The following is a 17,900-nucleotide window of genomic DNA, read 5'->3' on the forward strand; positions in this document are numbered from 1 at the left end:
AACGGTCTACTGAAAATTGAGGCCGATATTTTGAGATCAATTATTAATTATTGTAAGCCATATTTGTATTTTATAGTCTACCCGACGAAGGAACTCAACTCTGGACTTAGATTGAAGCAACTTTAGTTTGTAAATAAATAGATTTATTGTTATGTAGCAACATCGCTATACAGCTACAGTGTTGCTTAGGAGATTAAGAGCACCTCCGAAAGTTCTCGATTTTCGATGTAATTCATTTTGCGCTACCTAGACAAGGTTCAACTTTGCTCGAAGTCTCCACCGTCGTCGAGTTTTAAAAATAGTAAATCGTTGTTACAAAGTTTACGCTTATATTATTAATCAATTAAACCAGTAATTTAGAACTGATTCGAGTACAGATGTTGAAGCCAAAAATTGACGTAATAATTACTTAATATTAATTTTTGCAACATCGTATTGAATTGAGAGATTGAATATTATTCGTAGTTTATTGACTAGCTAGATCATTTAGTTATTATTAATTTATTGTTTGATAAATACGTTGACATGTAAGTGAGTAATGGACGACTATAGTACCAAAAGTGAGAGTAGAGATTAATACTAATGTTATATTAACGATGAGAATGGAAATTCGAAGTACCAATAAACAAATTTGTCGAATTTAATTGATACCATTATAGAGTTTTTAAACATGTCGAGTTTCGTTTGGTTGGTCGATTCCGGGTATTACTCTATGTCAGCGAGTAGTTCGAATAACCTTTCCTTTTGATATATTGATCTAACTATGATCAGCCGCCTTAAAGAACAATTAATATCTGAATAATTGGTTAGTCAAATAAACTGAATTATTTTATGACTGGTGAAATCCTAGATCAGAAAACTCCCATTAAAGTTTATATTTGTGTAACGTAGAAAAGATGAAAAAAAATTTCTTATACGAATACAATACTAAATGCCAAAAACAATTAAAAAAAATTTAATTTTATTGATATTGACAAAACACATATAAAGTTTTGGCCTGCATATTTAAATATTTATAGATTAACTTTAAAATATAAGAAGGCCATTATGGTGACTCTAATAAAAAAGCACGTGCTTTTGCGGTCATTTTTCGTACACGACCTCTACTACTTATACTGATCCCAGGTTCAGGTGGGCTTTCATCACTTTGTTCAGCATAGTCAGGTTTTTTTACTTTCCGCCTATCTCTTGAAGGAATCGATTCACTTTCGTCACTATCTTCACAGTATCGTACACGTTTCATCCCTCTTCTTGAACTTCCTATTGTCTCTTCATTATCGGAATCATTTATAGACATTCTTTTTCTTCGCCGTCTTCTTCTTCTTCCCTTTTTCTGCGATTTTATCTGTTTATTTCTTGCTGTAGATTCAAAACTTTCAGAATCTCTACTATTTGAAACATTATAATTTAATTTTTCTGTGCAATTGCTGTCTGATGATGTTTCTTCACTTCTATTTTTCGGAGATAGACCACTAGTATAAGATATTTGATCGGGCAATGAATCTGTTTCTGGAATCGCATGGGCTTGTATTCTTTCATTTTCAATATTTTGTGAACTTTCACTGGCTGTGGACTCCTGCTGTTCAATAATTTCTTGATTTTCATCATTGTCATCACCATTACTCTCTGCATAATTTCTTAATGCTGATCGATTCGTACGAATACCTTTCCTTCTCAAACCTCTTTTTATAATAGATCCTCTGCTTCTAACAGATTTGATGCTGTCATTCAAATTTTCATTATTGCTTGGACTAACTTCGTTTTTTCTTCGTAGAACATCCTGATTATCATCAGTGATGTTATTGGTAGACGAATCAGATTCACTGGAATCGATTTTACTTTTCGGGATATTTTTTGATGAAGATTTCCTATTTCCTATTGGTCTTAAATCAGTAGAACGGTTGATATGACCATTTGTAATTTGAGATGGACCTGTAATGAATGTAAATAAATACTGTAAATTAATTTCAACTAAATAATATACCATACACTAAAAAAAAAAATCTCAAAGAATATCAGATTGTTTATGAATATATTGTATAATTTAAGGAAGCACGAGCACCAAGACTACTTTTGATAAAAGGCTTGATTTTTTTTCAATATGAAGTTTAAATATGTCTGAACAAATTTCGAAAATTTAAACGAGATTGCTCGACCATTTAAATAATTAACTTGAAAGTTGAGCAATTTAACATTGGTCTTATGAGGTAACCCCCAAACATTAATACATTTCTGTATTTTTCTCGTAAAACTGTCGGTGAATATTTTTAAAAAACTTATGAATGAAAGTAAATAAATTAGTGATGAATTTAATTCAAAAAAATTTACACTTGCCCGACTAATTAAAGTGTATTAATTAAAAGAAAAATAAATGCCACCATCAGCCAATGTTAAATTTATATCTATATTAGGGTGATTCAAAAAAAAAGAATATTTTTTTTTTCGTTTGGTACTCTGAAAAATAGGTTCCTAGACACCTCTAAGAAAGCCTCTCCAAGCATGAGTTCTTAATTGTAACGGGAAGGTCCTCCTTCTTACAGTTTTCTATTTTTTCTTATTATCAGATAGAAAAATTTATATCTCGCTTCCAACTACTTGAAAAAATATCTTGTTCCTTAGATTTTGTAGGAAATTGAATGCTCTACAAAAAAGGTCTCTTACGATTTTTTCGTAAACCCAACCGTTTAAAAGATATTAACGGTTAAAGTTTGATTATTTTTGGGAAAATTTTTTATTTCTTATGAATTTTATAACTCAATGAAAAAAATCATTATGAATGATGAAACTCATAGTTTTGTAGGAAATTTACTGCTCTATAAAAATGGTCTCTTATGATTTTTCGATCAAGTTGAGCGTTTACGAGATATTCATCGTCAAACATCAATGCATATCAAATTTTTCTAGTTTTTGATCAATAATTCGAAAAATTTCAATTTATTCTGTGAGTTTCAAGGAAATTTAGACAAATTTGAGTTTTTATTATAAAAGCAACTCCTATAGATGTTTTCTGTTCAAAAATTCATTTGAAAGTTTTTATTCTAATAATATTTTTTTTTAATTTTATCTTTAATAATTTAAAATCTTAATCGCGTTGTCATTTATTATTATGAAATTTGTTCAGTGCGTATTTTTAATTTGTTTTTCACAAAATATACATAAAATTTTCGTTCGAGGGGATTTTTGTTTTAAATTCCATTTCTTCTTCTGTTTGTCTTCTGAAACTAACGCCATCTATGTTTTTTACGTAATAATACGTAATAAAATAATTCATTTTAAATAAGTCTTATAATCATCACATAAATTTATTTATCATCAATTAACCTACAATGAATAAAGAAATACGTTTTATCGGAATACCTCTACAAAGAATTTCGGAACGTAAGTTACCAAAAGTGAAAGAGGTTATGCGTGTGTTTTTCTACCAACTTAAAATTTTAAAGTATTCAATCAAACAAAGTGCTAAAAATTCAGTTGACCAAGTTATTGAACTGTGGAGAAAAAATTAGATTCCAACTAGTGGAGCTCCTAATGCAGTCAAAAAATTTCTTCGCTATCACAGTCAATGGTTAAAATTACAAAAAAATTTCGATAAAAATTATTCGACATTGTGAGCGAAAAATCCTTAAAAGTGCTTGATGATAATATTAGAAAGTTGTATTTGGATCAAAAATTCGGTACCCATAAAGAGATTCTTTCTAATAATGTACCTGTATCAAACTTAACCACAACTATGATGGGAATAGATGAGAGTAGTAAGTATCTGAGATATTTAATTATTATAAAGTCAGGTAGTAGTGTAACTTTTCATAGATGACTAGATGACATTTGACTAGACAATTTTTGGAGTCCTTTCTTAATTATTTGTCATCAAAATGAATAAATTCTATACATTTTCTTCGTTTAATTTATAAAACAGATCTTATTCCAGACTTAGATCAACCGTCTACCAGTCATGCGATTGTTCCAAGTGAAAAATCAGAGTCGTTCTCTACGTATACATTAAGTGGAGTTACAAATTTTGGATCTGATTCAGAGTATGAACCTCCAATTCCGACAAAACGAGCAAAACTTGATGTCTTAACTCCTGAAGTCATTTTTGGACTCGACCGAGCTAATGTCAGCAGTAGAAATGCGATGTTTATTATTGCTCCGGTTTTACTAGCAGTAGGTATTAAAATTGAAGATACAACGCTCAGTTATAGTTCAATTCAACGAGCTCGTATGCTTCAAAGAGAAGACATTGCTAAAGGACTTAATGACAACTTTAAGACACACGATAAATACGTTGTGCATTGGGACGGAAAAATGCTGAATGACCTTGTTGGATCAAAATCTGTGGAACGGCTACCAGTTATTTTAACTGCATTTGGTACCGAACAATTACTTGGGGTTCCAAAAATGAATTCTGGGACGGCAGACAATCAAACATCAGCCATTTTATCGACATTGAGTGAATGGGGTATTACTAATTATGTTAAGGCGATGTGTTTTGACACGACGGCAGTTAATACAGGTAACTTATCAATGATAATTTAATCTAAAAAATATTTAATTATTAACGTTCTAGTTTAATTTTTATTGCTTACTGAATTTCACTTTTGAAATTATTGAGAATTATTTACTCATTTGGATTTTAAATATAATCTACAATTTGTTGAAAATATTAAATTTAACGATAGTTATCTATTTTCTTTATACAGGAATTCATAACGGTACATGTAAGGCAATTGAAAAGACTTTGGGAAGAGAGTTAATCTAGTTACCATGTCGTCACCACATTTTTGAGATCATATTGAGAAGTGCATTTGAAGTATATTGGCCTGTGTCATCTGGGCCAAACGTACCAATGTTCGGAAGATTTAAAAAATCATGGGATGAAATAAATAAAACTAATTATAAAGCTGGAATTGAAGATACTGTTGTTGCTGATATCATTTTGGATAAAAAAATGAAATATCTCGTTTAATTGCACAATCCTTACAGGTATGATTTAACTGCGATTTTAAGAAAAAAATTTTCTTGTTTCTGACAAATTTTTAATTGTTTTTGATAGTTACTACAACCCCGAGATGACTATAAAGAATTGTTGGAATTGTCGTTGATTTTCCTTGGAGAAATGCCTCAAGAAGAAATTTTTTCAAACGTCCTGGTGCAATTCATCATGCTAGGTGGATGGCGAAGGCAATTTACAGTTTAAAAATGTTTCTATTCAGAAATGAATTTAAACTTTCTAATAAAGAATTGGACGGTCTTCGGCAAATTTGTATATTTATAGTTACACTGTATTTAAAAGCTTGGTTTTCATCAACTTCTGCAACAACTGCTGCTGATCATGACTTGCAGTTTTTGAAAAATTTATTCGAGTACAAAAATATCAATTCATTGATTTCTTCAGCAACTTATGAAAAAATGATTTTGCATTTATGGTATTTAAGTGATGAACTTGCCATTTTATCATTATTTGACGATACCGTTTCATTGGAAGTAAAAAAATATTGTTGGAGCTGTTAATACTCGTAACGGTACAGATTCTAAAGCTAAAAATTTATAATTGATAAAAACGATTTGAATTCATTAACGCAAAAAGTCTGAGTGACTTTGTTTCTAAAAAGTCTTTAAATCTCTTTAAAATCTTTGATTTACCATATGACTTCCTTGATAAAGATATTGAATCGTGGCCTACTAATGACAGTTACATTGAAAATAAAGACTACTTTAACCAATTGAAAGTTGTTAATGATTCAGCAGAACGAGCTGTTGCATTAGTTAGTGAGTATAATCAATGCTTGACAAAAATGAAGAGCAATTCCAATACTTATTGCAAATTATCAAAGAACATCGAAAAAACTACCCAAACTGCAATAGAGGAAATTATTTACAGTAAAAGTGTACCGTTATGTTGAAAATATTGAAAATTATATGGCAGTTGATAATTAAATAAATAAATTCTTCGATAAAAAAGTGAAACACATGTGAAACACACTAAATTGAATTATATATTTAAAAAATGCACTAATTTTTTGTTTTAATGTAATCAAACATGTCCAAGACTAAAAAAACTAATTAAAAAAATAGTTCATAACATATTTCTATTCATAGAAACTCAAATTTGTCTAAATTTCCTTGAAACTCACAGAATAAATTGAAATTTTTCGAATTATTGATCAAAAACTAGAAAAATTGATATGCATTGATGTTTGACGATGAATATCTCGTAAACGCTCAACTTGATCGAAAAATCATAAGAGACCATTTTTATAGAGCAGTAAATTTCCTACAAAACTATGAGTTTCATCATTCATAATGATTTTTTTCATTGAGTTATAAAATTCATAAGAAATAAAAAATTTTCCCAAAAATAATCAAACTTTAACCGTTAATATCTTTTAAACGGTTGGGTTTACGAAAAAAATCGTAAGAGACCTTTTTGTAGAGCATTCAATTTCCTACAAAATCTAAGGAACAAGATATTTTTTCAAGTAGTTGGAAGCGAGATATAAATTTTTCTATCTGATAATAAGAAAAAATAGAAAACTGTAAGAAGGAGGACCTTCCCGTTACAATTAAGAACTCATGCTTGGAGAGGCTTTCTTAGAGGTGTCTAGGAACCTATTTTTCAGAGTACCAAACGAAAAAAAAAATATTCTTTTTTTTTGAATCACCCTAATCTATATATTGAGAAAAACCATATGGTTACTGCTCTCCCCTTACCGCGCTAGAGTCGATAACTATCCCCACCCCGCCTTGCGCTCGTACTTCCTTAAGAAAGAAAACTTAAGTTAATGATTAAGATAATTAATTGATTTTTTGTATTGATATTATTTAAAAAACTAATTCACTCTGGTTTAAAAAAAAAATAAAAAAACTTAGTTAAAAAAAACAATGTGCAAGATAACAACCGAAATTTACATGGTTCAATAGCATATAAATTCAATGAAAAAAATTCTGCAATTAAGATACTTGAAATTAAGAGCTAGAAATTTCAGGAAATTTTTATTTGTATATAAGTATATCCGTAGCGAAAATTTAAAGCTTGAATTGTAATTTGGAAGACCGATTTGATGTTGAGATTAAACTATTGAAGTTTAATTGAATTTTTTATTAAGCTCACTCGGTTGAATTGATACTTAAATAAAAATGTCCAGTTTGCTAGAGACGTCAGATACTATTAGGATCAGATCAGTTCCATATTTAAATACATTTTCTATGGTAATTCTAAAAGTACAAAACTCATAGTCTACAGCTTTTTTCAGTTTAATTTTAGTTCTAAAATTTTCACCTTAGGTAGTTGATAATTTTTTTCCTCAAGACTTCAAGCACAATATAAATACAATATGAAATACGCCCATCTTACAGATAATTCAAAATTGCTTACCTGATTCATTGCAGTAGGATGTTTGTTTATTATGAACAGTTACTTTATTTTGTTTCTTATTTTTTTTTAAATTCACTTTTCTTTTATGTTCACTGACCATATTATCATCATAATCATCATCATCATCATCACCATCATCAGCATTATCGTCGTTATGATTATCATTATGCTCATTGTCACCATCGTCATCTTCACCATCAACAACAACATCGTTATCATCATCATCGTCGTCGTCATCATCATCATCATCATCATCATCATCATCATCATCATCATCATCATCATCATCATCTTCATCCTCGTCCTCATCATCATCATTCGAATCATCATCATCATCATTATTATTTTTACGAACACCTACAACGCGGTCATTATCGTCGTCATCATCATCATCATCCTCATCATCATCATCGCTGGTTGTTTCACATCTTCTTCTAGATGGACCTAAAATATACAAAATTGTATGAATGAAAGAATAGTATATAGAAGATATACCAGTTTAAAAACAAGAATAAACAATCTGGAAAACGGTTGACCCTGCGAGGCATTAACTAAGACATTCCACTACTTTCAGATCAAAAAGTACGAAAGCCCACTTTCATTCAATTTTTGAACACTACAAGCTTAGGAATACGTTTCGTATTGGTTCTTTATACCTCTACGAGTATAAGACACAAATTTAATGATTAATTACGCAGAAAATGTATGGTGAAACGATCTAAAATTTTAGTGATGATCAATTGACGTAAATACCTCACGATGATAAAAATGAAAAAATTCTCGTATTATGTGAAAATCAGTACCGAATCTCCATATCTATGACATCAATCAAAATTTTCTCAAAAACCAATTCAGCTAAAAATTTTAATACTTTACGGCCTTTTCTTATTTTTATGAACGGCTACACACTTTATAAGTATTATTTGAATATTGAACTAGGGCCAATTCACTATACTCTCAATTCACCATATTCTCACACTCTCATAAAGTTTATCAAACGCTATAATAATTAATAATAGATACTTTACCAGCATTAGTCGTTAGAGAAGTCTTGAATTCTTTTGATGCGCGCTGGCGAGTTTTCATCTGGCAATTTTTACTCCGCCGTTTGTTTGAATTCCACAGGTAAATAATTCTCCGCATATGTTCTTCAAACATAGCTGATAACCTTACTGTCATCGAATATATCTAGAATGACATTATTTGGTACATAAAATTATAAATTGTTTAATAAATTACAAAGTTAAAAAAATTAGGAAAATTAGGTTGACCCTAAAGGCCATCCTTGCAACTTCCCGCTAGTTCCATACCTAGGCGCTTAAAATTGCACTTGTGACGTTTTTTTAATTCAAAAATATAATTTATGTTGTTTGAACTACCGGTCCGAGTTGTATTCAAAATTTAAATTTGGTCAAGCCCTTTTGAATGATGCCAACCGCGATCACGCACACACAAACACGCATGTGCATACACGTGCATACATGCATACGTACATACATAGATACATAGACATACAGACATTCACTATCGCGGAAATAGTCAGGGAAGCATCCTAGGACCTCATTACGTAGATATCTGATGAAAACTCGATTTTTGAAAAACGGGGTAAAACCAATAACTCGCTCGATTTTCGAAAATTTTTAATTTTCTTAGCGGGAAATTAAAAAAAGTAGTCAATTGTATATAATTAAGAAATAGTTTCACATATATAGCAGTAGCGTATGTTACTTACTTTTGATCGTTTGTTAGTGTTGTAGTTTTTACTGTTTGTGAAAATTAGCTTCATATCTTTAGCAAATTCTAAAGGTGTTTCATAATTACCCCCCAGTAAATCTTCTTTCACTGTTCCAAGATCCATGGGTGTGTCTATTAATTGATAGTAATCAGGGTGTTCTAACCGATCTACCGGTTCTCTGAAAATAAAAGTATACACTTTAGTTAGTTAAATTATATTATCCAAGTAATAAATATCAAAAATATATAATCTATAATGATTACCTAAAAGGAAGAGAATCCTCACATTGCCATAAGCTTTCTAGCAATTGCCGACATTCGAATTTCCAATCTACGGTGTTTTCATGATGAGAACGTAAGATCCGATTGCTTAATGATCTAGATCGACTAGTAGAAGGCATTATTTTTTTATCTGGTAATTCAGCTTCTGAATCCGAAGACTGATAAGTATCGACCAATTGATGATAAACAACTGGTACATCGATCTCAGTAGTTTCTCTGTAATAAATATAAATACGGGTGATGTTTAAAAAAAAAAAAAAAGATATTACTTAATGCAAGATTTCGTACGTGGGAAAAAAATTATTTACCTTATTATGCGTAAACATAAATCGGAAATGATTCTTGCGGATTTTACGATTTGACTATGAGGTTTATTAAATTTTTCAGCATTAGAAGCCAAATATCTAACATCAAATTGTGCGGCTATGATTCTACGATAAAAATGGTTCTCCAAACGTGTTTTAATAGTCGACAAATCGATAGGGTATTCAACAACAAATGCATAAGCCGGATAAATATTGAGATCAACTGGAGTTATAAATGGTTCAGCTATAGCAAGTGACATAACTTGATCAATTCCACGAATTATACGACGGCAAGTAGCTTCTCTATCTCCCATAGGCCATTCATCGGGTTGAGGTTGATACAGTGTATTTTGAATTTCTTCAGGTAGAACAGGAACGGCACCCCCAATTTCAATAGGAAGTCCTTTATTGATTAAAAAATTGATTTTTAGACAACATAGTTTTTAAAATAACAAAAAAAATTTATTACTTAACATTATTAAATACATAAAAAATAAATTTTCTTCAACGAAGCTCTTTGTATATAAATATGTGTCTTTTTAAAATAGTTGGAAGATTTCATTATCAATTGAAATTATAAATTCAAATTTTCTTCGCTATTAAAAAACTGTTTCCGCAAGTCTTGTTTATTTGTTCGAAAAATATCTTTGAAAATATACTTAAAAAGCAATAATTTCTTAATTTTCTCAAAGTATTTTCTCCACACTAACAAATCTCGCCATTAAAACGAAAGAATAACGTTTGTGAGATTTTAATTAAATTAAATAGTTTCATTAATATTTTTAACATGGGCAATCGTCGAGAATATCCTTTAACATACACAAAAAAAAGGTCACTTGAACTAAGAAAATATTTTTCTTCCTAATTATTTTCTTGAGCGAAAAAAAAATTTTTTTTGACACAAGAAATTTCACTTATTCCAACAAAATTAATTATCTTGCTTTAAAAAATACGTATCTTGATCCAAGAAAATTTATTTAAGTCAAGAAAATCTTGTTTTGAGAAAATTTAGCCTCTTGCTCCAAAAAGTTTAGTTCTGGACAGAAGTAAATTTTCTTCCCGAGAAAATTTCTCTCTTGCTCCAAAAAATTAAATATCTCGATAGAAGTAAATTTTTATTAATATGTTTATTGACTAACATGTCAAATGGGAAGATCAAATAATATTGAATAATTTTTTTTCATTTAATATGTATAATTGCACGCTAAAATAATATAAAATGGGTATCAAATATTCAAGAGAAAAATTTTCTCAGGGTGAGAAAATTTTTTTCTTAGCTGAAGTAAGTGGCGCTGCTTCCTTAAAGTATCTAAAAATCTTGATTGAATATAAAAATTTACTGTATCAAGTATTTATGATGATTTGAATTAAGAAAAAATTACTTCCACCAAGAATAGAATTACAAGAAAAATTTTTACTTCGGCCAACACAACTTCGGTCTTCCTTCAGGCACCCGAAAATTTTCTTGAGCCAAGAATTTTGTTCTCCAGTCAAGAAATTTTTCTTTCTGTGCATTTCATAATCAAAAACTAACTTTATCGGTATACATTTGAATAATTATTACTTACTTTCTTCATCTATAGGTTCTAAATCCCATGGACTCATTTTTTCATACTCTCCATTGTCCCATCTCACACGAAAACACATAAAATATGATTCTGGAAACTCTTCATCAAGTGGCTCCATTGATTCGATTTCTCCCATCCACCAACCATCATCAATCATACATCTGAAACGATCTCCTTCTCCCCAATTTCGATTTAATGCTGTTTCAAAAGTTTGTCGTAGTACTAGAAAATCTAATACATCCGCCATGTCGTGATATTTTATTGTAAAAGTATTTCCTGTTAAATGGCCTTCTTCATTCATCAATGCTAATTTCAAACAACAGAGTCGAGGTGGACGAATTTCATACTTAATTCCTACAACTTTTACAAATTCGTGAGACTAAAAAATCAAAAAATTACATGATTAATATGATAGTAAAAATAAATTTTTTATATTAGTAACCGTCAAAACGCTATACTTTGATCTCCATTTTAGACCATGGTTCACAGCGTGTGCTCAAAGAGTAAACTTTTTTGTTCTTGACTGCATCAAAATATAAATTATAACCTTGTCGAAAATATACCACCTCATCACCTATTTGTGGGTAATATGGTGCTTTACGAGGTATTACTTCAGTAAGCCATTCTGAAGGACGAAAAACGTCAGGTACTTCCGCTGTTCCATTTGTTACCGTCATTAACTAAAATAATATTTTATAATTAAGCATTATTATTCAAAAAGAGACAATTTTTCGTTGAAGAAATAATTTTTTTGACTCAAGAAAATATTAAGAAAGTTAAATTAAACCTTTTCTCGAAAATTTTTTAACTACAATATATATTTAACGAATTAACTGATTTTGATAGGAGTGCTACATTTAGCGAAATTATCATCGATAACAAAGCTGATTAGATTTGGGAATTTATCGATACTATATCTTTATAATTATATTTAAAAAAACTTTCAACGTTGAGGTTTTATGAAAACTCAATTTTCAAAAATTGATTTAAAAACAATTACTTTCTGAATTTGAAAAAAAAAATTAATTTTTTTAGTCTCTTTAGTGGTAAGTTAAAAATTCAAAAAAAATTTTTTATAGATTAGAGAAGTATAAATATGTCAGCCAAATCGAATAGAGTCGGGTTTTACCTTTTTCTTCAGACGTTGGTTTCTCTGGTTATTCAGATCAATAGATGGTGTGACCGATCTTTTATTCATTGGTTTTCTTTTACTTCGAGTTGGTGGTTCTAAGTGTAATCCATGATCTGCAATCCAATCGGAATATTCACTACTTGTATCTGACGTAGTAGTGTCAGAACACAAATCTTCTTCATGAGCCGAAGAGTCATTGCTATGACTGCTTGCCGAGGTTCCTGAAAGCTCTCTATTTTCCGAATTCTAAAAAAAAAATATAGTGAGTAATATGAGCAAAAAAATTATTGTGAAATATACAAAATCATTAAAGATGTACAATAATGAAATGGTTGAGTGATAGTTAATAAATTAAAGTGATATACATAAATAGAAAAAAATGATTTTTTACAAGAAACTTTATGCAATCATCTTTTAAAAACAAAAAACGCATTTCGTGACGCGATTGTGAAAAACAAACGGTTCCAAAATAAAAACTATTTATTGCATTAACTTCATATAATTCTTATTTTTAAGAAGAAGGCTTCTAGAAGACGAGCAATAAATTTTAAATCTTAATATAGTCTAGGAGGAATCGGCGCATGAGTACCGAAAACTACTTCACCTCAATTTTTATGTACGATCCTCTTTAAATTGCCCTACTGATGATATAAATGCAGTTGCCAAGGGGCAACCATACAAATTTATTTTCTATCAATAAATTTTTTCATGAAATTAATTTTACCGAAGTTATTGAAGCTGGAAGCGGAACATGTTATTAAAACTAATTATAATTACAATAACTCTTATTGTTGTCGTATAACAATGCCCACATTTTTATAAGCAATAAATAGACCCTTTTTTTTTTTTTTAGTTCGATTAGTTTTGTTTTTTCCTCAACTCACGGCAGTGAAATTAGCTCCCGATAAATTGATCTGTGGCAAATAATAAACAGAAATAGTTTTCTTTGTTAAAAAAAAGGGTTCAACGTAGATTGATAAGTTAATTATAATATAATATAATAGCTAATTATAATATAATCACGTCACTCAACACACTTTTTTTATGAAGAATTAAACTTGTTTACTTAAAAATTTAATTCATAACTATTAAAATAAATGATCTTTACATTTTCGTCATCATTTTGTTCTTCATCTCTTGTGGCTCTGGTTCGGTAACCATGTCTTACTCCATTTTTCCGTTTTCGATTCGTCAAATAGTTATTGGCATGATTTGAAGCTTCAACAAGTTTCACAGGAGGTAACGGGCGTTTCTTCATTTCTCTTTTCCAAATTTCTATTTCCATATCGGCCGTTGAATACCTTGTAAATTATGAAGAATAAATAATAATCATATGAATGTCATAAAGTAACTAATTTGAAGAATGTATTCAATCTCTAAATGAATCTACTGCATCATAAATTAATTATAATTGAATTTTTAAAATTACATAAACCTAGATGGATTTAAGTGCAATTAATAGTATAATCCTTTTTCTTGAAAAACTCTTGAGTTGAAAATCTGGTACTTTCAGAATCTTACTACTTTATTAGAATCTACATATTCTTTTTATATAATTTGAATATCCTTCTAGGACCAATTCACTATGTTTAGACTTCTAAAGTTTTTTTTATTCGATGCATCGTAGACTACTTATGAAAATTAAAAAAATAAAATCTTTTTAATGAATTATTCTGATGGAAAATAGAAAAAGTATGATTATGAACTTCTAAGTATATAAATATTTTAATCATTTTGGAAAAAAAATTTTTAAAAATAAAAAAAAACAAGAAAAAACAATCCTTTCTAATACTTTAATACTTACAGATTTTCTAGCTGCGTTTGTTGTATTGCTTCATGAATCGGTGGTACCAGGATTGGTTTATTCCAAGGCGTAGTATTATCTCGTTGCCAGTTTCCACTACTTTGTCTCACTCCTTCAACATCCCCAACTCGTCGTAATCCTAAACGATTACCACGTGGACTAGTTATTTGACGGATTTGAGATTCATTAAAATTTTCTTCGCGATCGTCAATATTTTCATTATCTCCGGTGTTCAAATTTTGTCTTTGTGCAAGAGCTTCAATGAGACGATCGATATTTGAGCGTGGTTCAGGATCTGGTATTCCTTCGATAACTTCTTGTAATCCTTTTTAAATATAATTCTTGTTTTATCAATCCGAAAACATAAATTTCAGCCTAGAATAGTAACCTACCTCCAACACCTACTGCAATATTGGGAACCAATTGTTCTCCTCGACAGTTTTCTCTACCAGGGACTAATCGTTGAAGCGATGGTGGATACGGGTTTCCATCCACATCAACCAAAAATGGCGGAGGCATCAAGTGTGGTGCAGTTTGTGTTTGTTCATCTAATACATAATTATTGCTATCTCGAATGAGCGGTCGATAGTCTGTATGAAAGAACAATTCTTTGGGAATCTACAAAAAAAAATAAACTTATTAAAGTGCAGAGGATGATATAATACTGAATAATTCCAAGGTAAAATTTTGAGCAATTATAAAAATATGTTCTCATAAATTATGCATAATAATGATCGAAAACAAGAAAATTGCAAGTATTAAAAACCGTACACGTAAAACCGACATATTCGGAAATTAATTTCTATACTAAATAGAAATTATCTAAATGATTTCAAACTCCCGAAGTCACTTGTAAATAATATTAAAGAATATTATTAGGATATTCTACTCACAATTTTGAGTTTTTCAACTCCAGATCCAAATCCATACATCAATAAATGGCCATGAGAATCTGTAGCTGCAAGCATTGTGCCGTCCGGTGACCACTTCGCATCAAATACAGCTCCGTTACCCTGTCCTTCAATGAAATTTTGAAAACATGCTATTGGTTCAGAATTAAGCACATCCCAAATAATTAACTGTCCGTCGTGCCCAGCACTTAATATTACTCGAGGATCAATAGGATGAGCTTCTAAAACAAAGACTTCATCTTTGTGACCTCGTAAAATCTTCATTAATTCTCCACTTTTAGCATTCCACACCTTTAACGAACTATCATTTACTGCTGTGATTACCCACTCATCGCTTACGTCCCAGCTTACCATTGTTACTTTTGCTTTTTTTATTGTATCTTCATCAACCTTAACATCACTGCAATATTAATAAAATTATTGTTGCATTCCAATGAAAGAAAAAAAAGAAAAAAAAAAAGTAATATTATTTAATAAGTATAGAATAATATATACACATACTCAGATAATTTCGTGTTCATTGAAAGACGTTTGTGCACCCACTGTTGTTGTTCGAAATGCCAAACATTTGCTGTTCCATCTTTTGACCCAGAAATAAACTTTAATCCCATATGAGCCCATTGTATACTATCGACAGTATCTGTATGGGCTTCAACTTCAAGAACACGGCGAGGACCTTCTTCTTCTAACATGGCATACACGCGCACATGGTGATCTGCAGAGCCAGCTGCCATAAAGGTACCGCCTGGGCTAAATGATGCACAAATCATTTGTGCTTGTCCAGGTCTCATTTTTTCATGGTATTGTATAGGCTTTGGTCTGAAAATTTATTTAAAATTTTAATCAGTAATTGTAAAAATCGTATACTAAAATACATAAAAGAGATCATTTAAATTATTGAAGCTACAATCGTTCTCCTGAATTTTATTTACAAACGATAATTGTGTAACAAGTTTAAAATATTAAAAATTTTAAATAACTTTAAACCGAATACATCTAATATGTGATTAGACTATTGCTAACTGAAAATGTAAAAATATTAGATTTCACCCCGAGGGAGGCAAAGTAAGAAATGTCTCAGATCACATGTTATAGTCAACCGAGGCGAAGCCGAGACATTTCTAACTTTCCGTTAGAACTAACTAACTAACATACGGCCGTTAAGTGGCGATTTTAACAACGACTTTTTTTCGATATTCGCTTTAATGATTGTGACGCGAATGTTCGAAAACAAGTGTAAATTTCCGTTTTCGGCTACGCCTCGGACGTTAAAATTACGCCCGTTTCGAACCTTCCTGCCGCAAACCTTAAGCTCATATCGAAATATCGTCGCTGTCAAAAAACCGCTACTTCACGGCCTTATGACATAAATATCTATTTCAAGTTCGTAGACTAGAAAAAAAATCAAAAAAATTTCGAAAATTTTTTTCTCTGGTTTTCTTAAGATAACTCCAAAATAATAATTTTTTCTTTAATTTTTGAAACTTAGATCCAAAAACTAGATACTAAGAACTACAATTTGCTTTTTTTTATTTGTTGTATGACGATTTTTCTACTAGCGTGAATTTCTCAGATTATTTTCATGGATGCACAGGTGGCCTATACAAGAATAAAAAAAAAAAAAAAAAAAAAAAAAAAAAAAAAAAAAAAATTTTAAATCAAAGTTAACTTACTGAAAAACTGCTCTTTCATTGTACTTTTGAGTGTACGACCAAAATGCCACTGATCCATCCGTACTTGTTGATACCAGGTAATTAACACCATTGCAGGTTATAGGACAGAAATTAACAGAGGTAACCATCCCTGAGTGTCCACATAATACTGCTATCTGGAGAAAAAAAAAACATCAGTTTTCTAACTTCTCATAGTACTTTACGAATGGAGACATATATGGAGGTATGGCTAAGTGTCAAAATTGAAAACAATCTGTTTGCTGAGAATAGCGCCTGTATCTCGCAGATGAAGCGTTTCAGAAATTCCCGACACGCAAGAAAGAAATCCCTCTCAGATATTAAAGAAGAGTAGGAAGATAAATGACTATATCAGCCAATCTCTGTTTTAACAAAGCCAGTTTTTCAATGTCTACACAGACAATAAAAATTGTTAACTCTAGAGTAAATATTGTTAGCTCAAAAGATAATAAGAAAGACTAAAACTTGCTTGAATATAGTCAAATTTCCTTGAGTCAAGAAAATTTTTTCTTGCTCCAAAATAAATCTGTTCTTCAACATTTTCTTATCACAAGAAATTCTTTCTTTCTGGATATGGACTAATTTATTTAACAAAAATCATTATCTAAAAATTTTCAAATGAGGATTTTTTTTTTAATGGTATACCAAATCATTTAGAAAGTATGATTTTCAAAATCAAATCACTTTGAAGATTATAAAACAAGTGAAGATTTTCATTATTGAGTTTAAAATGCTTAAACATGGATAATATTTTCATTATTAAGAGGTACCTTGTTCTACAGACATTATTTTTAGATTCAAAGACCTTAATAACAATTGGATAAGTACATTTTCGAACTCTACGAGCCCAAAAATAATGGAAAGTTTTTAGAACGGCCTATAGGATCACCTTTTTTTATTTTGCAGATATTAATGTAAATGAATTTTTGACCGTCTTTTCTTCGCTCAAACTTTAGTATCAGAAATTTTGAAATCCTGTTATTGATTTTTCATCTTAAGATTTTACAAGAATAATTCATTTTAAATGTTTCCCAAAAGTTCCAAAAACTAAGAAACAATAATTGTTATAACCGATGAGGCTAGCTGAGTGGTCTAAGG

At 30.2% G+C, this 17,900-nt stretch overlaps 2 protein-coding genes across 4 annotated transcripts in view; one reads left to right on the forward strand and one right to left on the reverse strand.

The window, feature by feature from the left end:
• Positions 1-944: 944 nt before the first annotated feature.
• Brwd3 (bromodomain and WD repeat-containing protein) overlaps positions 945-17,900 on the reverse strand; it is a 36,983-nt gene continuing 20,027 nt past the window's right edge. Inside the window, exons 8-22 of the mRNA XM_074251029.1 lie at positions 16,785-16,939; positions 15,613-15,930; positions 15,094-15,511; positions 14,593-14,818; positions 14,201-14,525; positions 13,505-13,697; positions 12,394-12,642; positions 11,723-11,944; positions 11,265-11,643; positions 9,700-10,099; positions 9,374-9,607; positions 9,108-9,288; positions 8,404-8,563; positions 7,376-7,819; positions 945-1,932 (exon numbers count right to left, since the gene is read on the reverse strand). Coding sequence (XP_074107130.1) covers positions 1,046-1,932; positions 7,376-7,819; positions 8,404-8,563; positions 9,108-9,288; positions 9,374-9,607; positions 9,700-10,099; positions 11,265-11,643; positions 11,723-11,944; positions 12,394-12,642; positions 13,505-13,697; positions 14,201-14,525; positions 14,593-14,818; positions 15,094-15,511; positions 15,613-15,930; positions 16,785-16,939 — 4,791 coding nt within the window. The 3' untranslated portion in view covers positions 945-1,045. The remainder of the gene's footprint in view (positions 1,933-7,375; positions 7,820-8,403; positions 8,564-9,107; positions 9,289-9,373; positions 9,608-9,699; positions 10,100-11,264; positions 11,644-11,722; positions 11,945-12,393; positions 12,643-13,504; positions 13,698-14,200; positions 14,526-14,592; positions 14,819-15,093; positions 15,512-15,612; positions 15,931-16,784; positions 16,940-17,900) is intronic.
• LOC141532604 (uncharacterized) lies at positions 2,906-5,136 on the forward strand. 3 transcript variants are annotated; one of them, XM_074251032.1, is made up of 5 exons: positions 2,906-3,752; positions 3,917-4,164; positions 4,270-4,513; positions 4,701-4,983; positions 5,054-5,136. In XM_074251032.1, exons 1-4 carry the CDS (start codon positions 3,731-3,733, stop codon positions 4,757-4,759), a joined length of 573 nt encoding a protein of 190 aa, XP_074107133.1. In that variant the 5' UTR covers positions 2,906-3,730; the 3' UTR covers positions 4,760-4,983; positions 5,054-5,136. The 3 variants fall into 3 exon arrangements, with proteins under 3 accessions (XP_074107133.1, XP_074107131.1, XP_074107132.1); XM_074251030.1 differs by having other exon boundaries at positions 3,917-4,513; XM_074251031.1 differs by having other exon boundaries at positions 3,929-4,513.

This window comes from Cotesia typhae, unplaced genomic scaffold, assembly GCF_013202065.1.
Source record: "Cotesia typhae breed Kobodo isofemale line unplaced genomic scaffold, CoteBio_Ctyphae contig_65, whole genome shotgun sequence".
Classification (NCBI taxonomy): domain Eukaryota; kingdom Metazoa; phylum Arthropoda; class Insecta; order Hymenoptera; family Braconidae; genus Cotesia; species Cotesia typhae.